The sequence below is a fragment of the Acomys russatus genome, chromosome 19 (genome assembly GCF_903995435.1).
Source record: "Acomys russatus chromosome 19, mAcoRus1.1, whole genome shotgun sequence".
Taxonomy (NCBI): domain Eukaryota; kingdom Metazoa; phylum Chordata; class Mammalia; order Rodentia; family Muridae; genus Acomys; species Acomys russatus.
This window is the reverse complement of record NC_067155.1, coordinates 19214582-19242242: the sequence shown is the minus strand read 5'-3', so window position 1 is coordinate 19242242 and position 27661 is coordinate 19214582. Positions and strand designations below refer to the sequence as shown.

General features: G+C 52.6%; 1 protein-coding gene across 1 annotated transcript; it reads left to right on the top strand.

The window, feature by feature from the left end:
• The first annotated feature begins 7150 nt into the window (after window positions 1-7150).
• Window positions 7151-13518, top strand: Zfp14 (ZFP14 zinc finger protein). The gene is made up of 6 exons (XM_051162060.1): window positions 7151-7162; window positions 7853-7979; window positions 8063-8268; window positions 8800-8920; window positions 9621-9719; window positions 11711-13518. The coding sequence occupies exons 1-6, from the start codon at window positions 7151-7153 to the stop codon at window positions 13069-13071; spliced, it is 1926 nt and encodes a 641-aa protein (XP_051018017.1). The 3' UTR covers window positions 13072-13518.
• The last annotated feature ends 14143 nt before the right edge of the window (window positions 13519-27661 follow it).

Genomic DNA, 27661 nt, shown 5'->3' with positions numbered 1-27661 from the left:
GTCCACTCAAATAACATGAAAAGACACTAATCACTTATAATAATTCCTACTTTTAAAAATTCACTGGGTTGTACCTTTTTTCCCCCTTTTGAGAAGGGAGGCTGTCCTGGACTCACTTTGTAGACCAGGCTGGCCTTGAACTCACAGCCATCCACCTGTCTCTGCCTCCCGAGTGCTGGGATTAAAGGTGTGGCCACCACTTGCCCAGCTCACCATGTAACTTTTGACCGCCGTGGAACTCACTATGTAGAACAGGCTGGCCTGGAACTTGAACTCACAGATCCCCAGGCCTTTGTCTCCAGAGTCCTGGGATTAAAGGCTTGGTCTTTTCATTAAGCAGCACTGGGCAGCCTGGGTCACATGTCTGTACAGATCAAAATATAATCTTTTCAGTAAGCAGCAGCAGGTCACTCGGTCTATACTACATGAAAAACAACTTCAGTTAGCTTAGTGATAGAGACACAACTGCAGGGAGATAAACGTGTCAGTTTTGATCCCACATGTGGGATGGCGAGGAGACTTGTGAGAGAGCAGGTGGTGTTTATCCACTTAGAAGTCCAGCCACTTTGTGGGGGAGCTTGGTTGTTGCCAGCTGAAAAACATCCAGAACAGACTCTGAGAGGATACATGCCCAAACAGGAGGCTGGGCTTTTTGGGGACTTGGTATTGTTTGGCTGTTCATCCCTGCACTTCCAGACGCTCGCTCCTAAGACGCTCGCTCCTAGAGAGAACCGCTGGCTCCAGGGAAGGCTTCAGGGCTCCGGCTGAGGCTCCGGGTTCCCGTTGCTCCAGGTTCCAGCAGCAACTTTGGTGGACTTGCTGGTCGGCTGAAATCCTGCTGACTAGGCCACCGGGAGAATTGTTGCTAGGAACTGACACCCAGAAGGTTTCCTTCCTGTTTTCCTTAATCTCCTCTCCCTCCCATTCAGGCTACTGGGGTTGAGAGGGAGGCACAAGTTCATGATAAAGTGTAATTGTTAAGGAAATTGAGCCTACACTCAACAGAAAGATGCACAGGAGGACTTCGCAGGGGAGGACAGGATTGAATGAGGATTTCACACTCATTAGACTAGTGTCCTATCCCTTAAAATGAGTTGATCACACACTGAGTAACATCTGTTAATCCTCTTAGTTCTGTTCCTTACCCACCCGCCTGGCGCTCACTCTGTAGCCCACACAGGTGTGAGGTCTCAACCGCGGGACAAACTGAGGTGCCTATTAACATTTCAAAGGAGACACAGTCCACCAGCTTCTCAGCACCCCCACTCCCCGCTGCAGCTACCTCCTGGCTGGGGAACAGCCTGCTACCCCAAACTCTTCTGCCCAGGGCTGGGCTTCTCTGACTCCTGTATAACCCAGCCATTTTGTCTGAACAGTCTTCTTTTTTCTTTCTTTCTTTTATTAACCTTTTGGCACCTGCTCTCGGTTCCTGCTCTCTTGGTCTCTTGGCCTCTACCTCTCCCCTCACCTCCGCTCCCCTCTCCTGACCCACTTCAGTCTGCCAGACATTTCACTCGGACTCTCCCAGATGCCTCTGCCTGTGCTCTAGCTTTTATCTATGACAAAACCCTCAAACCCTTAGGAGCAGCCATGCCCTCCTTTTCTTTCTTTCCTTTCACCTTGAATTTGCAGTCATCCTGCCCCAGGCTCCGAAGCTGGGCTTTGTGCCCTGAGCCCTGGAACAAATACAAAGACGCTAGAACTGTGGTTCTCAGCCCTCCTGATGCTGCGGCCCTTCCACACGGTTCCTCATGCTGTGTGACCCCCCCCCACCATAAAATTGTTTTCATGGCCACTTAGTAACAGTGATTTTGCTAGTGTTCGGCATTGCAATGTAAATATCTGTTTTCCCAAGGGTCTTAGGTGACCTCTTTGAAAAGGGTCATTTGACCCACAGATTAAGAACCACAGTGTTAGAAGAAAGCAGAATTATCTCTCCAGTCTCTTCAACTACAGTTTGCAAAACAAAACCTAAAGACAATACCAACCAATAGAACAGTCACTCAGTGATTAGATGGGACAGTGGGGAGAGGGGGGGAAAAAAGCAAGAACTCAGGGATGTTTTGTTTGTTTTTTGTTTCAGTTTGGTTTTTCAAGACAGGGTCTCTCTGTGTAGCCTTGGCTGTCCTGGACTCGCTTTGTAGACCAGGCTGGCCTCGAACTCACAGCGATCCTAAAGGCAGGAGCCACCGAGCCTGGCTAGAGGATGTCTCACTGAGCACCCTAGCCTCACGACCCCCGACCACGCCTGCGCACTCCGCTGCGGCCTCACCAGTCTCAATCCCACCTTGGACTACATTTCCCACAGGCCTCCGCGCGGCATCTTTCCGGCCGCTTAGCGCCTTTGGCTGGGAGAGGTGAGTTGGTCCTCTGCACGGAGGAAACGGGCGCGCGCGGGGGAGGGCGGCGCGGGAGCTGCGTGGATCTGGCGATCGGTTGGCCTGAGAGACTTGGAGTCGGCGGCGCGGCGTCCTCGGGCTCCCAGAGGCCCAGCGTGGCTCCGGGTTGCCGTGTGTGCAGCCCAGGGTGAAGGATTCCCCCCTCCCCGCCCCCCAACAATGCGCTCGATGGCAGCGCCTCTGCCCGCGTTCCTACTGTGTGCGCACGTGGCGGAGTGACCGGTCACGGGGGTGTGTGTCCGTCCCGAGGCCACCAAGCCGGGAGGGCACCCTCCCGATCCGTCCTTTCTCCCGGGCTTGGGAATGACGGAAGGAAATGATGCAGCATGCAGACATGGAAACCCCGTATTAGTGCTGTTGTATATGTGAAAAAAAAATTGGCCAAGTTACCGTCTTCTTCCTCTTTGTCCTGTGAAGTGTGATCCTTATTTTTATTTTTTAAAATTGTATTTTAATTAAGAATGTTCTTTGTGGGTTTTCAAGACAGGGTCTCTCTGTGTAGCCCTGGCTGTCCTGGACTCGCTTTGTAGACCAGGCTGGCCTCGAACTCACAGCGATCCTCCTGCCTCTGCCTGGGATTAAAGACGTGCGCCACCACTGCCCGGCGGCCTCCAATCTTATATGCCACGTAATCGCCTGAGCACAAAGTAGGGAGAGGCTTGTAGGCTGGTCTGCTGCCAATTGCTCTAGCCCTCCAAATCTTGCACACTTTATGTAAAGTTTACTTTGTTCTGCTTGTGCTATCCCTGAATAAGCGCAGGGCAGATGCTCCAAGAGCATCTAGGAGCTGGAGCCTCCTAAGGAGGTCTCTGGCCTCTTTATGTGAGTCACAAACTTCCAGGGCACAAGGAGGACCTTTAAGTAGTGCCGGAGAAGGACACCTCCCCAAAGCAGGAGCGGGTAGTAGTGCACTTGGGCCTTTCCTGGGGAAGCTTACAGGCAGGTACCCGGGAAGAAGGCATAAGCGACTTTTAAGAACTTTCCCATCATGGGCTGGCGAGTTGGCTCAAGGTCCTGAGTTCAATTCCCAGCAACCACACGGTGGCTCACAACCATCTATAATGTGATCTGGTGCCCTCTTCTGGCCTGCAGGTGTACATGTAAGCAGAACATTGTATATGTAATAAATAAATAAATCTAAAAAAAAAAAAAAAAGAACTTTTCCATCAGTCCAACACCCCCAAGTTGTACAAATGTAACCCCCCCCCAAGCATGCAACACGTGGAGATGAAAATCAACTGTGAAAGGCGGCAAATTGGCAATCACAACATGTGGCTCAGCTTGGCTGTGCCTCCTGGTCAGAGAGCCGTGCTGGCTCCATGACGTTCGCTGTTCCCAGTGGATACGGCTGTGCCAGGAAACTAAAGCTAGCTGCAGGTCTGCCCGCGCACCATCCAAGGAAAAATGTCAAGAGAAATGTCACTTTTTTTGTTTTTGTTTTTCAAGAACTCACATTGATCCTTAAGAGGTCACTTTGGGTGTTAAAGCTTGAGATTAGGTGGGGGAAGCCTGTATCGAGTACAGATTCCTGACTGACACCCTGAGGATGGGAACCGCACAGGAGCAATTAAAGTGTGATGCATGAGACATGAAGGCGAAAAGGCTCTTCTGTAAGCTCCCCACCACACACACACACACACACACACACACCACACACACACACCACACACACACACACACACACACACACCACACACACACCCCCCACACACACCCCCCACACACACACCACACACACACCCCCCACACACACACACACCACACACCACACACACACACCAAAAAGAGAACCAGAGTGTCCATGGATGTGCTGGTGGCATCTGGGGCCTGGACTTTGGCATGAGATCAGTGATACCTTAACAAGGAGGCTCTGTCAACGCTCAGCTATCGCTGTAGCCGCATGGAGGCTTCCCATGGTCCTGCTGTAAGGCCGTAGACATTGACCCACCAGCCTTTAGAATTAAGACTAGCTAAGCTCACACATTAAATGATCTTTTTAAATTTTTAGGAAATATAAATTGGATTTTCCCATTCTCAAAAATCACGATTGCTACCCCAGGTGTGGTGGCTCACGCCTTTGATCCCAGCACTCCGGAGGCAGGTGGATCTCTGTGAGTTCGAGGCCAGCCTGGTCTACAAAGTGAGGCCAGGACAGCCAAGGCTACACAGAGAAACCCTGTCTCGGAAAAAAAAAAAATCACTACTGCTGAACTTAAGCCCCTATCTGACATGTTATGAGGAGATTGGGTTACACACTCGTGCAGAACACTGAGCAAAGGAGCAAGACGCGCCTCACAGCACGTACAGAGGAAGACCTGACACCCCCGAGCCTGCTCAGAGCACCCACTCCTCACACTCCTGCTGGGTGTGTCTCGCGGAATCGGCCGCTCGGGCGGGTGCCTCCCCTGGCTACAGCTGAGGAAACTGAAGCCTCTTTGGTTGCTTCGCTGCCTCCTAAGGGAAGATGTCAGAGCAGAGCGGTCTCTGGCCAGGAACTGTCTAGCGTTGCTCTCCCCTACCACGCACAGCAGTCAAGTCACCTTCTTCCTCCCGGTGGCTCGTGGCACAGGAGTTGGATGGGCTCCAACTCCTGAAGTTACATCCCACCATTTCTCCTTCAAGCCGATCACAGGAACCCTCGCCTCAGCCAGCGGCCATGGTGCCTCTAATGGACAGCTGTAAAGAGAGTACATCGAAGGATCCATTCCTGGGTGATGCCAGAAGCCTCAGCTCCGAGTAGAGTTAATTAGCTGCTGTAATCTCGTCTTCTCTGATTGGGCGGATGAAGCCTTTGAGGTGTCTTCTGACTCGCAGTGTGTCGTCAGACTGTTTCCACATAGTGAAACCGCTGCTTGGCTCTCTGGGAAAACCGCACCGTCTCCACTTCTATAAGACGTACGAGCTTTAATTTGGAGAGGAAATCACAGGCTGCCTCCAACTTGGAGAGCCGCCTGCCTCTTCCTCCCGGGTGACACCTCACCGGGCACCGTGTGAGCTGTCATTGATCCCGGTTGCCCAGGAAAGATCCAAAACCGTTTGCTTAGTAACAGGGTCTTTCACTTCAGGACCTTCCCGGCACCCCTCTTTCTAGAGCTGGGGTTTGCACCCAAGGCCTTTGTGTTGAGGCAAGCGCTGCCCCCTCTGAGCCTTTGTCTCCTGAGCGTCTTCTGCTTCGGAGGCTCATAAGGAGATGTGAGATGGTTCCTAGGAGAGGGGTTTAGTCTTCGGTGTGGGTGCTCTTTGCGTGGCTGCTGACTTGAGTCCCAGGAGGCGGGTTAATGTAGTGACAGTAGTGTGTGGCCCAAGCCAAAGCTCTCTGTAGAAATCTCTGCGTTGGGGTGGGCTCCGGGCTGGGTGGAAGCATAGTAAGGGGAGGATGACTTGGAAGCAAGAATGACTTACTGCATAAATCAGTTTGGGAACTTCTAAGCACATCTGGATTAATTTCTTTTTATTCCAGCTTCGCTTACCTGAACCCTACTGCTTCCCAGAGAGGTTACTGAAAAGTGCTGACCAGTTCCTGTAGTTCTAACACTATGGCCCTGGCCCAGGTAGGTTAATTTTTTTTTTTTTCTTTTCCCCAGCCTGGCCTTGAACATATGAGTCTACTGTCTGCCTCCTGAGTGCTGGGACTGCAAGTGTGTAAAGCACACTTGGTGCCTATTTCCTCCGAAACACTCGGTTTCCAGGCAGCTGAACTCAGTCACTGTTTCCTGAAGCTGCTGATGTATTGAGTGCCACACGGCGACCTCTGCAGTTCTCATGGCTGAGAGGGCCAGAGACACGGCCCATTGCTGGACGTGCCTCCCCCAGCTGACCCAGGCAAAAGCCCTGAGGCCAAGCAGAGCAGTTCAGTCAGAAGGCGAGAGAAGCCGATTTGAGTCAGTCAGCTTGGAGAGGAGTTTTGAGCTAGAACAGCTGAGTTTGAAGCAGCCTGCCAGAGTTCAGAAAGAGCTAGAAAGGGCGAGGTTATTCAGCAGTAAGTGTCTGAGACTGGCAAATAATTACATCTGACAAATAAAAGTTACTTTTGCAGATTTGTATGTGTTAGGTACAAGAGCCAGGCAGGGTTTTTGGGATTATGCTGAATTCTTTTTTGGGGAGAAAGGAGGCAGGGTCTTACTATGTAGCCATAACTGGCTGGCTTTGAACTCACTTATTTAGACCAGGCTGGCCTTGAAGTCATGGAAATCCACCTGTTTCTGTCTTCCAAGTGCTGGCTCAAATATCTAAATTTTGTTTTGTTTTGTTTTTTGTTTCTTTTTTTGTTTGTTTGTTTTTTTGTTTTTTGAGACAGGGTTGGCTGTCCTGGACTCACTTTATAGACCAGACTGGCCTCGAACTCACAGCGATCCCCCTGCCTCTGCCTCCCAACAAATATCTAAATGTTAAAAAAGAGATATCAGATATATCTAATACAGCCAAGATGAGGAAAAGTTTTTAGCAAAAATGTAAAAGTTAAAGAATTGTTTGTAACACTGCATATCTTTAAAATAAAACCTGACTTTGAAATGAATTTGAAATCAGTATGCCTTAGATATTTTTGTAGTGTTTTTGGAGTGGATTTTTCTTGAAGAAAATTTTATCAGCGTGTTTTCATGGTTAATGAAACCGAGTGTCATATTCCTGTAGAGTTTATGACGGGAGCACGTAGTATATTCACATATAACTTCTAGACAGTTGGGTTCATTTGTGGGTTTTGTTGTATTCATTTCCAGAATGAATGAAAAAATCTAGTCCTTAGCGGCAAGATGGCTCAGAAGGTAAAGGCAAGGGTATGAGTTTAATCCCCGGGACCCACAGGAGAAGGAACGGGCTCTTGTAGGCTGCCCTCCGACCTCATGGACTATGGCATGCACAGCACACAAATAAAAATGAAACAAACGTTTGGAGTTTTAGTTTTCTGTGCACGTGGAGGGCCGCGTGGGAGCAGAGCATCCCTCTGCCTCTGACACCCTGATGTCCGCGCTGCCTGGTCCTGCTGTAGCGTTCAGCCCCGCACTGTTTGTGTGACGCGGCTTCCCGTGTCACAGCGTGGCGGCGCCGTGCGCCTTCAGTCTGCACGCGGCTCAGAGGTTAAGGGCGCCGGCTGCTCTCCCAGAGGTCCTGAGTTCGATTCCCAGCAACCACACGGTGGCTCACAGCCATCTATAGTGAGATCTGGCGCCCTCTTCTGGCCTGCAGGTGCACGCGCAGGCAGAGCGCTGTGTACATAATAATAAATAAATAAACGAACTTTTTTTTTTTTTTTTGGTTTTTTCGAGACAGGGTTTCTCTGTGTAGCCTTGGCTGTCCTGGACTCACTTTGTAGCCCAGGCTGGCCTCGAACTCACAACGATCCTCCTGCCTCTGCCTCCCGAGTGCTGGGATTAAAGGCGTGCGCCACCACGCCCGGCTCAAACGAACTTTTTAAAAAGGATCTTCTCACGCACTACACGGGCTTGTTTCCCCAGGCACCGGTGACGTTCAGGGATGTGGCTGTGGATTTCTCTCAGGAGGAATGGGAGCTCCTGGACGCCGCGCAGAAGAGGCTGTACAGGGAGGTGACGCGGGAGAACTGCGGCCATTTCCTCTCGCTGGGTAGGGGCCCCCGTCCTTCTCACCTTGTGTGTGTGGCGCAGAGCGAGGCCTGGGCCTTTAGCCTCTCACTGACCCCGCCGCAGACTCCGTGGCTTCCCGCGTCCGCCATGCCCGGCGGCCTCTGGGATCTGCGCTGCATGGGGACCAAGTGTTCTCCAGGAAGGCAGATTTCTGTTGCGGTAAATGGTTTCTGCCCAAGATGGCCAATAACCGACACACAGAGTCTGAAATGCGCTTTAAAGCTGTTGGCTCTGTGCCGGGCAGAGTCAAAACTGACGCAAATCTACTCGTAAGCTAAACAAGCTACTCTAGACCTCCTAACACACATCCACCCCAACCAAGCACTCGCCTTCCCTCCCTCTCTGTCCCTGTCACTCTCGGCTCCGCCCCCTCCTCCAGGAAGTCCCGCCTCCCACTTCCTGTCCTCCTGCCCAGCTGATTGGCTAAGTGGTGCTTTATTGACAGTTGTGACACCCACTCAAGACATTCCTCCGCAGGTCTCCTCCCCTAGCATTGGAGTCCAGAACGCGTGTAGACATCTCCCACTTCTTTCTGATTTCAGAGGCGATGCGTGTGGGCGGCCGCAAGGAGACACGTTCTGTGGGGGAGCCCGGCCCGTCACTCTTCCCACTTTATGATTGACAGCTGGGATCTGGGCCAGGGCTGCAGCTCAGGGTCAGAGCACTTGCATGGCGTGCTGGGGTCCCGGGCTCCACCCCAGGCCAGAGACAGTTAAAATCCCGAGCGTTCTGTGCTCGGCAGCGGAGAGAGCTACTAGACAGGGCCTGACACTGTTTCCAGAAGCTTCTCTCCCTCTTAGCCCAGTGAGACGGGGTCCGCGGACTTCGTGTCAGCCACTGTCGTGAGTGTGCACAGTCTCACACCTACTCTGACAGAGATGCCGTCGCCGCCCTCAGCTCAGTGGGAGCACGTCTGCACATGTGGGGACCCCGAACTCAAGTTCCCGGATGCACACACCATGGCGCAGGCAGGAACAAGAGGACCCGGGAAGCTCGGGCCAGCGACGGACAACGGAAGAGACCCGTTTCCTACGGGAAAGCTAGGGCTCGGGCCTATGTGTGTGCTGTGGCATGCGTGTGTCCACACTCACATGAGCATACACTCACACACATGCTTACACTCATGCACCCACACTCTCACGCACGTGCACGCACACACACTCTGACATGCACACACACTCATACACACCTGCTGTGCACACACTCACATGCGCGCTCACACTCACATGCCCATGCACACACACACACGTGTGCACACACACACACACTATTTACTGAGGGGCCTAGTGAGCAGGCAGGATGTGCCACAGCTCGTGGCACAGTGCAGCCTCCCCACAGAGCCAGACTACATTACATGAAGCGTGTTGACAGTCACCTGGTATTTATTATTGCTGTTTCCCTAGACAGTTGTTCTGGGCATTTGTAGCATTTCTTTAAGGCTTTGGTTGTGAAGTCACGCATGGTGGGAACTGTGTACCAGGGAAGCTGAGGCAGGAGGATAGCCACTGGGCTGCAGCGCCAGACCCTGTCTCAAAACAAAACAAGAAGCACCATTTTGACTTAGAACCAACTGCACACTTTTCAGGCTGGTAATCTGCTGCGACGGTTTTCTGTTAAGCAGGGCATTCCGTGTCCGAGAGAGAGGCGCTCGCCTTGCTGGGTGAGGACGTGCCAGAGCCTGAGATGCCTGTGAAGGGCGGGATAAGACGACGTTGCCCTGGTGAGTGAGAGTGAGCTGGCATGGGAGGGGGTTCCACAGGTGGATGCTCAGCTCAGTGAGGCGGGGGGGGGGGGGTTCCACAGGTGGGTGCTCAGCTCAGTGAGGTGGGGAGGTTCCACAGGTGGATGCTCAGCTCAGTGAGGTGGGGGGGGGGGGTTCCACAGGTGGATGCTCAGCTCAGTGAGGCGGGGGGGGGGGGTTTCCACAGGTAGGTGCTCAGCTCAGTGAGGTGGGGAGGTTCCACAGGTGGATGCTCAGCTCAGTGAGGTGGGGGGGGGTTCCACAGGTGGATGCTCAGCTCAGTGAGGCGGGGGGGGGGGTTCCACAGGAGGATGCTCAGCGCAGTGAGGTGGGGGGGTTCCACAGGAGGATGCTCAGCTCAGTGAGGTGGGGGGGGTTCCACAGGTGGATGCTCAGCTCAGTGAGGTGGGGGGGGGGTTCCACAGGTGGATGCTCAGCTCAGTGAGGTGTGGGGGGGTTCCACAGGTGGATGCTCAGCTCAGTGAGGTGTGGGGAGGTTCCACAGGTAGGTGCTCAGCTCAGTGAGGTGTGGGGGGGTTCCACAGGTGGATGCTCAGCTCAGTGAGGTGTGGGGAGGTTCCACAGGTAGGTGCTCAGCTCAGTGAGGCGGGGGGGGGGGGGGTTCCACAGGTGGATGCTCAGCTCAGTGAGGCGGGAGGGGGGGGGGGGTTCCACAGGTGGGTGCTCAGCTCAGTGAAGTGGAGTGCTTGCCAAGAATCGCTGGGGAGCTCTCTTCCAAAGCCCGGGCCTGAAGGGTCATTTGAGACCTGAAGCAAATTTAGGTTTAAAAAACTCACAGCGATCCGCCTGCCTCTGCCTCCCGAGTGCTGGGATTAAAGGTGTGCGCCACCACTGCCCAGCGTCCTTCCTTCCAGACAAGGTTTCCCGTATCACAGGCTGGAGCTGAACTCACTGTGTATCCAGGAAGGACCTTGAACGTCCCTTCCTCGTTCTCCCACCTCCCTGCTGGGGCTTTAGTCGGCACCGCCACACCCAGTTGGGTCTTGACTATTTATTTTTAGGTGGACTTTCTTATGTTGCCCAGGCTGGCTTCTACCTCTCAGGGTCAAGTGACCCTTCTCCCTTAACCTGCCTGGAAGCTGGGGAAATAAACATAAGCAAAGGGCTGGGGGCATGGTTCAGCCGTTAAAGGCCAGGCTTACAACCAAAACTATAAGAGTTCGGTTCCCAGCACCCACAGCTGTCTCCCCAGCCACCAAAAACCAAACCAATCCAAAAACAAAAACACAAAATCCCCCACACATTTCACTCCCCAGTTTGCCTTTCTTTTTAGTTTTAGATTTGATTTTACTTCGTAGCCCAAGCTGTCCAGAGACTCTTTGTATCCCAAACTGTCCTGAGACTCTGTATCCCAGGCTGCCCTGAGATTCTTTGTATCCCAGGCTGTCCTGAGACTCTTTGTATCCCAAACTGTCCTGAGACTCTGTATCCCAGGCTGCCCTGAGATTCTTTGTATCCCAGGCTGTCCTGAGACTCTTTGTATCCCGGGCTGGCCTTAAGCATCCTCCTGCTTTGGCCTCCTGTGTGCTGGGGTGGCAGGTGTGAGCCTGCTTGGTCCTGTTCTCACATGTGCCACCTTGGCACCTGAAACAAGGACTTCTGGTTAATTTGTACTTATTTTAATATTCACGGAGTGGGCTTTGGCCACCCTGAGTAACTTTACCCCCTGATATGGAGCTGTTAGTGTTCTGCTGATAAAACGGTGCGCAGCTGTGTGTCAACGCTTGCTGTCTTTCTCATGGACGTAGTAACTTCTGGCGCACGATCTGGCATTGGCAGCGGGGTTTGGGGTGCACATGGGTCGTATTTTTCAAAGATGCCTGTTTACAGGAGGAGGCCCAGCCCGTCACTTCCGGTAGGCGTGACTTTAGGTCCTTTTATTGGTCTCTGGACTTTTCCTTACTTCTGGAACCTGGAAGCAGTGTGTTTTCTTTCTTGTTTCCATTCAGATTTGGAGTCCAGACTCAGGACACCGCCATCCGCAGACGGGGACACTTCCGAAGCTTGTTCATTAAAATGGGAGTTGATGGAGAAAATCAATAGCCTCAGCCTGCAGGGTTCTGGTCCTAGAGACGACCGGAAGTGCACCAGCAAGACTGGGCGACGAAGGGAACCCCAGGAGGGTCGCTCTGGGCAGCTGACAGTCACCTCCGGGAAGGTCACACCGGAAAAGCACAGTGTCCTCTCGGAGAACCAGAGACTCCAGAGCGGGGAGAAGCCGTACGAGTGTCCGGAGTGCAGCAGGACCTTCATCCGGCGCTCCACGCTGTGTCAGCACGTGAGGATCCACACGGGCGAGAAGCCTTACGCGTGCCGGGAGTGCGGGCAGCCCTTCCGACAGCGCGCCCACCTCCTCCGCCATCACAAGCTCCACACGGGCGAGAAGCCCCACGCGTGCAAGGACTGCGGCAAGGCCTTCACGGTGCTGCAGGAGCTCACCCAGCACCAGCGGCTCCACACCGGCGAGAAGCCGTACGCGTGCAAGGAGTGCGGCAAGGCCTTCCGCGTGCACCAGCAGCTGGCTCGGCACCAGAGGGTCCACACCGGCGAGAAGCCGTACGCGTGCAAGGCCTGCGGGAAGACCTTCAGGCAGTGCACACACCTCACCCGCCACCAGAGGCTTCACACCTCCCAGAGGCTGTACGAGTGTAAGGAGTGTGGCAAAGCCTTCGTGTGCGGCCCGGACTTGCGAGTCCATCAGAAAACGCACTTTGGCGAGAAGCCCTACGCGTGCAAGGAGTGTGGCAAGGCCTTCAGGGTGTGCCAGCAGCTGGCGGTCCATCAGAGCGTCCACACTGGGGAGAAGCCCCACACGTGCCAGGCCTGCGGGAAGGCCTTCAGGCTGAGGCAACAACTCGTCCGCCACCAGAGAATCCACGCCCACGAGAGGCCCTACCCGTGCCTGGAGTGCTGCAAGACCTTCAGCAGTAACTCCCAGCTGGCTTCACACCAGAGCATCCATGTTGGCGAGAGACCCTACGCGTGCGAGGGGTGCGGCAAGGCCTTCCGGCTGCCCTCCCAGCTCACACAGCACCAGAGCATCCACACGGGCGAGAAGCCCTACGCGTGTGAGGACTGTGGAAAAGCCTTCCGCCTGCCCTCCCAGCTCACGCAGCACCACAGCATCCACACGGGCGAGAAGCCTTATGCGTGCAGGGAGTGCGGCAAGGCGTTCAGACTCTATTCCTTTCTCTCCCAGCACCAGAGGGTCCACACTGGGGAGAAGCCCTACGCGTGCAAGGCGTGCAAGAAGGCCTTCAGGCAGCACTCACACCTCACCCAGCACCAGAGGGTCCACAGCGGAACGTAACAAACAACGCAGTATAGGTTCCACGCCACGTTGCAAAGTGTCAGGAAATCCAGTTTTGAGGATAATTTATTGCATGCTTTTATAAGTGAGGGTAAGAAAGACCGTGCTGCTTTGACGGACGGAGGGAAATGTTCAGTCTTATCTGCTACCACTGCCATCTGAGAACTCTCTGGCCCGTTGTGATACTGGACTCGCTGCCAAAATGGTGACAACAGAACTTACATGTGCTACTTACTGTTACGTAAGAAATCAATAGGAAAACGGCAGCTTAAATAATATACATTTATGATCTAAAAATTCCTATGGATCAGGAGTCTAGGTGTGCGTTAATTGGGTCTTTGAGGCTTCAGCTAAGCCTGGGGTCTCACCTGGAGAAGGGTGCACACTGGCGTTAGCCATAGGTTAGACGCCGGGACTCAGGGTTTTACGAGCTGGTCCATTGAGACCCTCAGTTTCTCGATGACCACCGGCTGAAAGGTAAGTGACGTTCCTGGCCACGTTCACCCTCCCAGCGTGGCTGCTATTCTAAAAGAGATTGTGGAAGCCAAGACAGGGGGGGCTGCTAGCAGCATGGAAGTCGGCTAACAAGACTGCTGAAGCTATAACCTGCGTAATCTAATCAGAAAAGGAATATCCCGTCATTTTACCACCTTCTACTGGTTGGAAATGAGTTATCAGACCAGCTCACACTCAGGAAGATTGCATGAAATTAAAATAGCATGAGACAGGGACCAATGAGTGAATACCGGTTCAGTGCCCGCATTGGTGTCCTGCCTAATAAAACTGATTTAAGGATGAAGTAACATATTTCCCAGCATATAAGACAACTCCCGGGGCTGGAGAGATGGCTCAGATGGCTCTGCTCTTCCAGAGGTCCTGAGGTCCCAGCAACCACATGGTGGCTCACAACCATCTGTAATGTGATCTGACGCCCTCTTCTGGCAGGCAGGTGTACATGCAGGCAGAACACTCTATTCATAATAATAAATAAATGTTAAAAAAAAAAAAAAAAGACGACCCCCCCAACTTTAACTTTTCCAGTTAAAATATAGAGTTTACTTAACGAGTCTGCATTGGAGGACAGGTGGTCTTATACGGTGAGTGTATTCCAAACTATAGTTTAACTGGAGATGTTAAGGTTGGGAGTCGTCTTACATGCCAGAAAATGCGCAGTTAGCACTTGCCAGGCTAGCAGCCATGGGCAGCATGTGTCCTACACATCATCCTGTAACTGTTATCACCAGCATTGTCAGTTGAGAGGAAGAGGATCCTGTGGAAGAAGTGGCTGCTTACACGTCTCCACATTCATAAACCTCAGTGTAGTTTCTCCTGGGTAAGATCGAGGAGATTAGGGTAAATGGGAGATGTTTGTCAGCTGAGCACAAACTTCACGATTAAAAGAGACTGAATTTGATGAATGTGGGTTGTTAAAACTTAACTGGGGAGTCAGAGGTAATGACTTCAGATTTTGTAAAAAGGCAGATCATCCAGAATCTCTCCTCTGACCAGCTCGTGTTTAATCTCACAGTCTCAAGGAGATCATGAAAGACAAGCAGCCCCTTGGGGACTCTGTTTTTATGCGCACGCAGCTGTGAATACTGGGGCTGGGGAAGTGGCTCAGCGGTTAAAGTGACCACCGTGTAAGTACGAGGACGCACATTTGGATCCCCAGAACTCAAGTTAAATGCCAGGTCGATGTGGCGGCTCCCTGGTAACTCCCGGCCTCTAGAGACAGAGATTGGGTATCCAAAGCAAGATGCTTTCCTGAGAGGGGCTAGGGTCTCCACACGCAACTGTGCGCATGCTCACCGCACACATGTGCCCCCACACGTACACAGACGAGTACCATGCACACACAAATATAAAGAGCAGGCTTTAGAGTCAACATATGTAGCGAGAATTTTGGTGTCTTTAAAAATCCAGTTGTGGCCCGGCGGTGGTGGCGCACGCCTTTAATCCCAGCACTCGGGAGGCAGAGGCAGATGGATCCCTCTGAGTTCGAGGCCAGCCTGGTCTACAAAGTCCAGGACAGCCAAGGCTACACAGAGAGACCCAGTCTTGAAAAAAAAAAAACAACAACAACAACATAGAACCAACCAACCAATAAATAATCCAATTCTGTTACACAAACGTGTTTGTTTTAATCTGAGGTGTGGGATATGAGGATACTTCAGACTGTCCACAGCAGCAGACTGTTCACCTCGCAGGACCGTGATTCTGCCAGGTGACGATAGTTTAATTCTGGGGACCCTAGAGAGGCTATTAAAAAAGACCAGGGGCCCCAGAAAGGTGGCGTGGATGTTGCTAGTTTATCAAGTGTTTGAGAGAAAAGAGACAAGAAAAAGTGGGAGATATCCTGACGAGGTGAAAATTGCGCTTGCCCGAGGGAACTGGACACCCCTAACGATCAGGAAGAGGTGTGCGCCCCCTTTCCCCACTGACCTTCTGTCTCGCCTACCTGGTGTTTGGGTGTTGGAAGGTGTAAGAACCCAAATAAAGTGGCATTAACATACGTGCTCAGATTGCAGTACTTTTTCTTTTTCCTTCTTTGAGACAAGGTTTCTCTGTGTAGCCTTGGCTGTCCTGGACTCGCTTTGTAGACCAGGCTGGCCTCGAACTCACAGCGATCCGCCTGCCTCTGCCTCCCGAGTGCTGGGATTAAAGGCCAGGATTAGGCTTTTGCAGAAAGAAGACAAGCGGGAACAGCATGGACAGGGATGGTCTGGGCTAGCCTCACGCCCACGCTGCGACCCGATCCCGGGGAGCACGGTTTACTGCAGTCCCGCATCCCAAGGCCGCGGGATGGGACGGGGAGGGCGGGAGGCAAAGCGGGGTCCTCCCTCTCCTACCCACCCACTGGGGCTCTTGAAGTCGGGGGCCACGGCGGCGCCCCGTCTCTGTGCTGGGCTCGCCTGCCGCTCCCTGAGCCTGGCTCCCGGGCTAACACTGGCGGCGGCGGCGGCTCGGACGCGCGTCCCCTCCCGCGTGCGCGGCTGATGCGGGCGCCGCTGTCACAAAGGGCAGCGCTGCGCAGGCCGGGGCGACCCTGCGGCCGGGAGCCCGGCTCTCCCCCTAGTGTGGCTGCGTCTTCCCCCACTTCCCGGGGAAGGGAGGATAATGGAGACTGAAATGGTGCTAGCAAGTAAAAATATTAAAAAATAAAAACAAAAATAAAGTAAAAATAAATAAACAAATGCAGGGCAGCCTGTTAAATTTCAGAGAGCAGGAACAATCCTGCAGTTTTGAGTATTTTCTTTGTTCGGTTAGCTCGAGTTGTTTTCTCTTCGGGTCTTGGTTTTTGTGTGTGTTGTTGAGTCAGAGTCTCACAGACCCCCGGGTTGGCCTAGAACCTCCTCACTTCCCGGGGTTGTGCTGGGATGGCTGACTGCACCGCCACGCCCCGTTTTAATGTGGCGCTAGGGGCCAACCCAGAGCCTCGACCCTGCCGGGCAAGCATTCTACCAACGAAGCTATACCCGCGATTATTTCCGTTAGCTGTGTCCTAGTATCCAAAATTCGAAGTTGTTGTTGTTATTATTCATTTATTACTACTACTACTACTACTATTATTATTATTATTATTATTGGTTTTTTATTTCAAGACAGGGTCTCTCTGTGTAGCCTTGTCTGTCCTGGACTCGCTTTGTAGACCAGGCTGGCCTCGAACTCACAGCGATCCGCCTGCCTCTGCCTCCCGAGTGCTGGGATGAAAGGCGTGCACAACGACGTCGGTCCAGAAGTTATTTATTCAGATTACATCTCCTTACTTGTTCAAAGTTATTTTACTAGCCCCGCCTTCATGCAGTTAGAAGCTGCGCAGACAAACCCCTCAGGACCCGCACCCGAGGCTGTGAGCACCATAGTGGCTGATCCCGCCCAGTTCTTGCCCCCCAACCTCCTCGCGTCAGCCATGAGGCTGTGTGCGGCTCTCAGGACCAGCGCTCGGAAACCCGCTGTCATGAAAAGTCACTGTAAACCCCGCTGCGTTCTACACTTTCCCCACCTCCCCGCCTCCCAGCACGGCCCCTGCTGAGTGTCAGGCCCTCAGCGAAGTTGATGCTGTCAGCGCGGGTGTGAGGGTTAGGGCGGGGGCCGGAGAGAGGCATTGTGATGCTGGAGCCAGCGACCTGCTTTCTGCGCAAACCTGTCAGTGGAGCTTGTGGTCCCTGGAGCCAAGGGTACGTGGTCCTCTGCACCGTGGAGGTGTGGAAAGGAAGTGGGAAGGTTGTGGGCGTGATATTAGAAACAGGTGCTCCCGGCTGGGGCGGGAAGAGAAATAAATCAATGGCCTCCCTCCAGCTGAGGTCACTAAAGCCACCGGCTATCTGTAAAGATAGGACTGTCGGGAGCCCGGCGGTGGTGGCGCACCCCCTTAATCCCAGCACTAGGGAGGCAGAGGCAGGTGGGTCGCTGTGAGTTCGAGGCCAGCCTGGTCTACACAGTGAGTCCAGGACAGCCAAGGCTACAGAGGGAAACCCTGTGTTTAAAAAAAAAAAAAAATCAAAAGAGTGTCTCACTATGTAGCTCTGGCTGTCCTGGAACTCATTATGTAGACCAGGCTTGCCTTGACTCACAAAAAAATCTGCCTGCCTTGGTCCCCTGAGTAAGGAGATTAAAACCATATGTCAAAATTTCCAGGCTCACTTATAACTTTTTTTATTATTAATTTTTAAAAAATAATTTATGTGCATTGGTGTTGTGCCTACACGTATGTCTGTGTGAAGGTGTCAGATCTTGAAATTACAGTTGGAAGGTGCCGTGTGGGTGCTGGGACTTGAACCTGGGTCCAATGGAAGACCAGTTCATGCTCTTAACTGCTGAGCCATCCAGCCCTCACTCCTAACTCTCCAAGAGAGCCCCGGGTTGGCTCGCACCACCCACACGGCAGCTCCAGGCAGTCTGAGCCCCTCTTCTGACCTCTCACAGGCCCTAGGCACACGTGGTAAACATACATACGCGTAGGCTAAATGCTCACACACACACACACACACACACACACACACACACACACGTCTAAACAAAGGAGGTTTTTCTCGCTGCTCCTCCCTCTGTAACCTGTCTGCTCCTCGGTCTGGCTTTCCTGCTCCCCTCATCTTCAGTCTGACGTCAGCTGCTGAGGTTCAGTATTCTCCCTCTCCCAGGCTCGGCACTCCAAGATGACTAGGAAGACATGGAAGGTTCCTACGCCTTTGCCCTCACCTAGACTCATCCCTGAGTGGAAGGATTTGAGACTCATCGTACAAGAGACCCTGAAGGACAAAGAGGTGACTTGGGGGGCGGCAGTGGGGGGCTGAATGACCTGCCCTGCCATGGGAGGGCGGCGTCCGGCAGTAGGAGAAATGAACACGGGTTAGGCACACACACATGGAGCAGTGCTCACTAGCCCCTCCGTGCTGACTGAGTGAGGCAGTGCCAGCTCATATTTGCTGCTTAGCTCCTGTCATTTTTTTTCTCCTTCAGGTCAAGGAATTCAGGAGGAATAAGACTGTCCTGAGCGACAGGCCCCAGACTCTGTACCATGAGTCGTATCATTTACAGAAGAACCCTTCTGTGGGCTTCTACTCTCTGGACGCTAACTATTTCGTCGCCTTAAACTGGTTGGAACAGTACCAGAAACAGATCCAGGTAGAGCTCCTTGGTTTCTGCTCCTTCCTTCCTAACGCAGCCCACAGTTCCTGTGTCTGGACCGTCCTTGGTTCAGAATGGGTGGGGCCAGCTCTGAACAAATCCGTGCCACATCCGCCCGCTGCCACAGCTTCTTCCTGTGTTTCTCGGGCTGGCTGCAGACCTACTGTGTAGCCCAAGCTGTCCCACCTCAGCATCCCGGGTGCTGGGATCACAGACATGCGCCACCACAACCAGAATTAAAACTAGTTCGCTTTAAGACCTGCCTCCAGCTTGACCGGCTTGGTGGCCCTTTCAGACCGACAGTAACCGGGCCCAAAGAATGCGTGTTTATTATCAAAGTAGACCAAAGGCCAACTAAAGGGCCTTGAACCCTGGGGATTGTCATAAATCCAGTACCTAGTTCTAGGACAACCCCAAAGCTGAGTCCTCCCTTCGTCTACAAGGGGAGACAGGCAGACTTTCCCTGACAGCACACGCCCTGGAGATACTCTGCCCCGCATCCAGCCTCTGTCTACCCCGGTCTCTTCTAGGCGGTACTATGGATACAGGAAAAAGATACAGAGAAGAGAAGGACCATCAAGAAGATGAAATTTCCCATGACGGATGAAGTGCCGTCCATCAAGTCCATGGTCCACGCGGGTTCCCACCACCTGTTGATAGTCTGTTGTGATGACCTGCGCCTGCGGCTCTTTGCTGACCACTATCAGGGGTTCAGAGCTCTGAGCACGGTGCCCTGTCGTTTCTCCATCAGCTGTCTCTGCTATGACTCAGAAACTGGGGTGCTCTTCTCTGGCACCAGGGGAGCTGTGGTTACCTGGTTCATCATAGCAAACGGCAAAGGCCTCCAGCTGGCTCACAAAGTGGCTCTGAGTGGCCAGGAGCTCGTACAGGACTTGTCCCTCAACACGTCCCTGGGGTTCCTGATGGCTCTGTGTGAGAACATGGCGAGGGTCTTTACCCACAACGGACAAGGCCATCTTACGGAAGTGAGGAAGTTCACTCTCCCCACCAGCGGCTCCTCCCTCACCTGCTCCTACAGCTGTGACCTGCAGAACGCCTTCTACGCCGGAAACGAGAACGGCGAGATCCTCGCGTGGCATTTCCACACCAGCAACTTTCTGCACAGCTTCAAGGCCCATTCCTCCCCCGTCACATGCGTCTGCAGCCGTCCCGAGACCTACACCTTGTTCACGGCAGGCAGGGAGGGGGTGGTGAAGGAGTGGAACCTTGCTTCCGGCAGCTTGCTGAGGCAGCTGGAGGTTGGCGAGCACCTGAGGCAGCTGCGGTTTATTGACAGTAGCACTTTCTTCTGCCAGAGCACCTCTTCTTTCTCACTGCACCACCTGCCCCACTTTTACAGGGTCTTCAATATCTGCGGCTCTGTCCCCCAGAAGATGGAGCGGGTCCCCTGCGGCAATAACCGGACTCGGATCCTGTGTGCCACGGAAGATGGCTTACTTCGCTTCTTGTCTCCGGTCACTGGGGACCTCCTGATCGTTACCTGGCCTCTCCTTATCATGGACAAGGCTGTGGCCTGGGCCTACCACCCGGACAGAGAGGAGCTCTTCGTGGCAACAGGCAGCTCAGAGCTGCTGGTGTTCGATGCCTCACGGTCCCCGTGTACAGCCAAGTATCTCCTGTGCACTTCAGACAACTACAGAGACAGAGTCAAGTGCCTGGCTTATGGGAGGGTCCACTTGGGCAGCATTAAGAAAGGACTGCTGTTCTGTGGGCACGAGAGCGGCACCGTCAGAATCCTGTCTCAGTACTGCTCCATCCGGACAGAGAAGACCGTTCACTCTGGGCCAGTGCTGGCGCTGTGCACGCCAGAGGGTGGTGAAGAGTGCTCCCTACTATGTTCCTATGGCAAGGACAACTACATCCGCCTTACGAATGTGGTGTGTTCAGGGAAGGACATGACCCTGGAGCCCATGGGCGGAATCCTCAGCGTTTATCCTTTAAAACACGTGGTGCTCCTGCCAGGCTCTGTGGGGGCTGTCACGGAGGACTCCTGCTGGTGTGTCTGGAGCCTCCAAGATTTCCCGACGTCAGGGTCAGAGCAGAATGCCATGCCGTCATCGAGACAGACAAACAACCTGCACCAAAGCACCATCACTTCGTTTGATGTCTGCCTCTCCCTAAAGCTCTTTGTCACGGGAGCCATGGACGGGTCGGTCCGGATCTGGGATTTCCGAGGGAATCTTGTGACCCAGTTCGACTCCGAACTGCGTTTTGCTACACCCTGCTTCGCCAATAAGCGAGGTGACCTGCTCTTGACGTTCAGCCAAACCATCTACCTAGTGTCCTGTGTCAGCTTGCTCCCTCCCGCCCGGCTGTCACTCCTAAGGACACTAAATGATGACGATGAGATGCAAGAAGCCCCAAAGCCCTTCCTTCCCAGTTTCTTCTGTTTGTTTGACTTGATATTTGTACCCAAGTTTAAGTACCTGGAGCAAAGCGTTCGGGAACTCCAGGGGCTGGAGACCCTGGCCAACAAACGGGCCATTGCTTTCGATGACACCGTGCCCCACGTTGTGGAAGAGGGCAGACATCCGCCCTTCATGTCTCCTAAGAGACGTAGGTTGTCCTTTGCGGAGGGAAAAGATGCTGATTTCGCTGCTTCTGACTCTAAGCGAAAGCACCCATGTGCGGCCCCTGCTCAGTTGGACCTGCGCGGCTGGGACGGGCTGAATGCCTACCGCATGCTGCGTTGCTTCTTTGGCAAAGGAAAGAAGTGGTTTATTGCTCCTGATGGCTACATCCCTAACTCAGCGGTCCGTGGCCGCCTCTGGCCTGACGGGACCCCAGTTTTCCTGAGATACGATCAAAGCACATCCTACAAAGAAACGGACGAGAATGCAACTGAACCATTAAGATCCTGGTCGCTGTCACCTGAGAGCTTAGGAGAGATGGAAGATTCAAGGAAGAGGCAGCAAGACGCACATTGGGGGCAGGGAGAACCCTATGGTATCCTCCAAAGCGTGTCCGAGGGACACTGGAAGGCAAGACAGTTCAGTGACGGCCTCCTGGAAAACCTGGTGGAGAGCATCCTCAGCCTCACAGTTTTCTGCTCTACGGAAAAGTACAAGAATTACTTCACTGCCCTGGCAGAGATTTTCGCCCATCACCAAATCCCTCCAAAGATGCGTGTCGAGACAGCCAATCGCCTGCTCAAAGACATAAGCCATTACAACCCCAGCATCCGGGAGACGGCCTGGGAAATGCTGGAGAAGCTAGGCTTCATCAACAAGTTTTTTACCATTCCTCTGGCCATGGGGCTGGTGGACAGTGAGAACAGTGTGCGGACCAAGGTCTTATACCTCATGTCCAAATACACGGGCATCCAGACCAAGGCCAGGCTGCTGCACCAGCTGAGGCGACGGGACTCCTTGCAAGAAACGCAGTAAGTTAGACGAAGACCTTCCCTCTCCTGATTGCTCCTAGGCTCTGCCTTTTACCCAGCCTCACAACCTCCTGTTATTTTCTGTCACTCCCGTACTTGTTCCACGATTCTGTTTTGCTCAGTGCTGTCCTAACTGCTTTTCTCCTGACTATTTTCTCCCCATCCCCTCTTTAAGATTCTTCAAACCATGGGCTGGAGAGATGGCTCAGAGGTTAAGAGCACTGGCTGCTCTTCCAGAGGTCCTGAGTTCAATTCCCAGGACGCACATGGTGGCTCACAGCCACCTATAATGAGATCTTCTGGTGTGCAGGTGTAAATGCAGGCAGAACACTATATATGCTATATATGCAATAAATAAATATATCTTTTAAAAAAAGATTCTTCAAAACAGCCCCAGGTACAGCGAGCGGTGCACACCTGTAGTCCCAGCACGCAGGAAGATGAGGCAGGAGGATCCAGTGAGTTCTAGAACACTTCTCAGAAAAAGATAACAATTTTTTTCAGGATTTAAGTCCATATACCTTCCAGTCAAAGAAGTAACTCATGTCGTTGTGACTATTCTGTCTTTTAATTCTTTTTATTTTAATCTTTATTTCTAAAAAAAATATTTTTGCATGCATTGGTGTTTTGCCTGCATGTGTGCCTGTGTGAGGGTGTTGGATCCCTTGTAACTTGAGTTACAGAGAGCTGTGAGTCACCTTGTGGGTGCTGGGAATTGAACTAGGGTCCTCTGGAAAACCAGCCAGTGCCTTTAACTGCTGAGCCATCACTCTAGTCCCAATCTTTTATTTATTTATTTATTTATTTATTTATTTATTTATATTTGGTTTTCCAGACAGGGTTTCTCTCTGTAGCACTAAAATATCGAGCCATCTCTCACATTCCTCACCTGTCCCTCCCTCTTCTTCCCTCCTTTCTTTTCTTTCTTTATTATTATTTTTTTCCTTTGGTTTTTCGAGACAGGGTCTCTCTATGTAGCCCTGGCTGTCCTGGACTTGCTTTGTAGACCAGGCTGGCCTCAAACTCACAGAGATCCGCCTGCCTCTGCCCCCTGAGTGCTGGGATTAAAGGCGTGCGCCAGCACCACTGACCCCGCCCCACCCCCCACCCCCACTTTAAAATTTTATCTTATCCCTTGCTCAGTATTGTCTTCCTTTCTTCATCCCTTTTGCAGCCAGGACCTGCTGGAGGATCTTCCTCTGAGCCACCTGCTGAGGTTGCCAGCTAGAGACATGGATTGTCTGCTCAGCTGTGTGAAGGACCAGCTACAGGAAGACCTGACCGTACCGCAGAAAAGCGATTTGCTTCCCTTGTCTCTTGACACGGAGAAGTCTGAGAACCTTGAGACGGTTGACGGACAAACTTTTATGCCTTTGTCAGAATCTGAAAAGTTGGACGGCCTGAAAAGCATTCAGGACAAGGCCAGAAAGATTGGTATTTACGGGGTGATATGCGGGGGCTGTTGGGGACCAATCTATAAGACAGGGCCAAGAATGGGACCTGCCATGTGGATACAGTGAAGCGGGGGGTGGGGTCTGACTCATCCAAAGCCGGCTTCCTGAGGAAGGTCCTACCTGGGGACACGTGCCACGCCTGCCTTCTTCAGGATCTCCAAGTGTATAAAACAGCAGGAGCGTTTGTGAAGGCCAAGGCCTCCGTCCCCTTCGCCTTTACAGTGCTAACCACAGGTCACTAAACTAGCTGTCACACAAAGTCTCACAACATCTACACTTTCTCACTGTTTTTCCTCCCAATGTCCAGCAGTTAAAAAGGCCCTGAAGGTGTCCAGAGCAAGCAAAAAGGAAGAACTGCAAAAGGTGCCTTCAGCGCCTGCAGAGGAGCAGAGGAAACCTAGGAAACCCACGCACGCCGACACCCAGGATGTTTCCCTAGTGTCAGAGATGCCGCCTTCCAGCTCTGACAAACCCCGGGAAGGACCCCAGATAGGACCCCAGAAAGAAATCCAGAAAAGACTCCAGATAGGTCCACAGAAAGAACTCCAGAAAGAACTCCAGAAAGGACCCCAGGAAGAACTCCAGAAAGGACCCCGGGAAGTGAGAGAGGCCTTGGTAGTCCCAGGAGCCACAGACAAGGAAGGGGCAGTTAAACAGAAAAGACGTGTGAAACAAGCAACGAAGATGAAAGAAAAAACAAAGCGGCGGAAGCCAAGAGAAGGTATTTCAGCGAAGGCTGCCAGAGCACCCGAGAAAGAACTCGGCAAGGACTCCTCGCTGGGTGCAAAGCTAGAAAACGATGCAGCGAAGAGATTGGAAAAATCGAGTCGTGGTTTAGGGGGCCCCCCTGGGCGTGGCCGATCAGAAAACACCTCTTGGCGAGAGGATATTTGCAGCCTTCTCACCTCAAGAATAGCAGGTTGTCATCCCGGAATGGAAAGGGATCTGGGGGAAGAACTGGAGAATTTGGCTGAGATGGTGCTCACTGACAAACCCAGCTGGGCTCTCTTCCAAGAACTACGTCCCTCACAAACAATTCTATCAAAATTTAAGGTAGCCACGCCGGAACCTGTACAGGTATCTGTCCTTAAAAAACAAAGGGCTAAAGGAGCTATGAAGAAGGAAGTGATAGCCACGCCGAAACTTGTACAGGTATCTGTCCTTAAAAAACAGAGGGCTAAAGGAGCTATGAAGGAGGAAGTGACAGTGTCGGATGCAGCTGGAGAGGGCACAAGCATGCTGAAGAAACACAGAGCATTTTCTGCGAAAGGGAAGGAAAAGATGATGGGTTTTTTAGACAGCCCCCGGATCTTTGCAAAAAAGAAACTAGGCAAAGGGAAAGAGAAAATAATTGAAGAAAAAAAGGAGTTGATTAAACGTGACATGAAAGAAATCTTGATGACATCCAAGTGGGAAATGAAACCAACAAAGCCTGAAGAAACAAAGAGAAAATTAATCACCGATGAAAAGGAAGCAGATGAGACAGTGACACAGGACAGAGAGACAGCTGCTGCCCCACTTCAAGAACAAGTGGGACTGATTAGAAAAGAGAAGACTAGAAAACCGTTCATGGGCGAAAAGAAACCAACCCATCTGGAGAAGACGGCGGCAGAGGACAAGGCAGAACCTGCCGCCCCTCACAAGGCGTTAACTCCAGGAGACATGACCTTAGCTCTAGAAGAAAAGGAGCCGCTGGAGCAGGCGAAGAAACCACACAGAGAAAGAAGGAGAACTGCCTCGGAAGAAGAGATGACAGCCCTGGAAAAGCAGAAATGGGACTGGGACAAGCTGATGGGAGGTCATAGGGAGAGCTCGAGGGCCAAGCAGCAGCAGGTGCTGTCCCCAGCCAGAAAAAAGGAACAGAAGAAGCCTGGAGAGAAAGAGGCAGGAAAGGAGCTGAGCGCTGGGGAAGGGAGGAAACAGCCCCGGGAAAAGAAGAAACAGCGCCGGGTAGCAGAGAGTGCTGAGAAGGAGAGGGACAGCTCAGATCTGCATGTGTCTGACTATTCTTCTTCTTCTCTGGAGGAAGAGGAGGGCTCATCTGAGGAAGAAAGCGAGGAAGCACCTGGAAGGGTGCGCTCCACAGAGCAAGGCGATGTGTTAGCTCGAAAGAAAGACTGGTCTGCGGAAAAGAAAAGAGAAGTTGAGCGATCAGTTGGGCAAGAGAAGGAGGAGGAGGAAGAGGAAGGTAAAGCCAGGAAGAAAAAACATTTAGCTCAGGAAAGAGAGAAACTGGACCTGGAAGAAAAAGTTAGACCCACCAGGGAACAGGGAAGAAAAGCTCATCCAGAAAGGAGAAGAGCTCAGAAAGAGACAGGAAAAACTGGGGAGGAAAGGAGGGCATCCTGGGAAAAAGAGACAGTGGGGCTATCAGAGGAGAAGAGGAAGGACGAAAGGGAAGAGGAGGGGAAGGAGGAAGAGGAAGAAGAGGAGGAGGAAGAGGAAGAAGAGGAGGAAAAGGAAGAAGAGGAGGAAGAGGAGGGGAAGGAGGAAGAGGAAGAAGAGGAGGAGGAAGAGGAGGAAGAGGAGGAAGAGGAAGAGGAAGAGGAAGAAGAGGGGAAAGAGAAGGAAGCATTTGAGCAAGAAAGGAAACAGAGACTTGAGGAAGAAAGACTGCCTGCTCTGAGAAGAAAACTGGCTTTGGAAACAGAAGAGGAGCCTGAGAAAATAAAACTGCGGCCAAAAGAGAAACTCCTGCCAGTTCCAGAAGAGGAGGATGATTTGTGGGAGACACAGGCTGCGGGGGAAACGTCCCATGCAAAGAAAAGGGGGCCGTGGGCTGTAAAAGGCGAGAAAGCACCTGGGGTAAGAAAAGAGAGAACCAAGAAAAGACAGGAACAGAAAGAGAGGTTAGGGAGGGAGAAAGCACAGAGCTGGCTCCGGGAGGAGGAGAAAGCGACCAAAAGGAAAAGGCAATTGGTTCAGGAAGAGAGAGAGGTGTTAACAAAAGTGGGTCCTCAGGCCAAGAGCCTGTTCCCGGAAACAAATGGAGCGAGACAGAAGCCAGAAGATCAGGCCAAAAGGCACAGCGCAGAGAGGGCTGCAGCTGGGCAAAGAGGGAGCCTGCGAAAAGGGAAAGCAGGACTAGCTGGGATAGGGGAACAAATTATAAAGCAACAGGACAAACTGTACCAGGAGAAGAGGGAACTGCCCACCGGGACCAAGCGGGGCCATGTTGCTAGGGACAGGAGGAAAGCGAGGGTGGCAAGGAAGCCGGCAGACAAGAAGCCGGCCGGGAAAAGCGGGCTTCGCCTTGAAGAGATGGATGCTGACGCCAGGGCGAAGCTGCAGGTCAAAGAGACCCAGCTGTTGCAGACCCTGGCTGGGATGCTTACGGAAGTGGGCGTGGTGTCCGAAGAAGAGGGCCTGCCCAATATGAGGATTTATGGCCACAGGTGGGAAGCGCTTAAGGAGCCAGGCGTGAAAACTGAGGCTGAGAGGGAGCAGGCTGAGGAAGAGATCTGCAGGCAGCTGACGAAGAACCAGGAGACGATTTTCCTGGAGATAGGCCGGGTAGAGGCGCTGCTGAACAGGCTGCGGGACAAACAGCTCTTACAGGAGAGGCAGGTGTTCGAGCTGGGCAAGAACATGGAAGAGGGTGAGCCAGGAAAGATCCAGCTGAAGCAGCTGCTGGAGAATTTCAGAGAGCAACTCTTTGAGGAGTGGGCTGAGGAGAAAATGAAGGAACACTTACCTTATGAGGGAAGAGCAGGGGCGCCTGTGGTGACGGGAGAGGAGAGCCCAGAGGAAGGCAAGGTTGTGCCCAAGACAGAGAAAAGGAGAAGAAAGGCCAGTCTGAGCGAAGAGGAAGTACAGAACTTGGCTGAGGAACAGAGAAAAGGGAGCCTCGTCCAAAAAAGGAAAAAGAAAAAGCAGAAAAAGAAGCCGGGTGCACAGGAAGGTGCAGGCGAAGCAGAGGCGGGATATCTCTTCCAAGAGGCGCTGGGGCGCCTTGGGGAGGAGGACAAGGCCAGGGGAGAGGACACGGGGATTCTCGGTGTGGACGAAGAGAGCCTGGGCAAGGAAAGCCCAAGTGAGGAAACCCTGCACGAGGAAAGACCAAGAGAGGAAAAACCAGGAGAGGAAATACCGGGAGAGAAAAGCC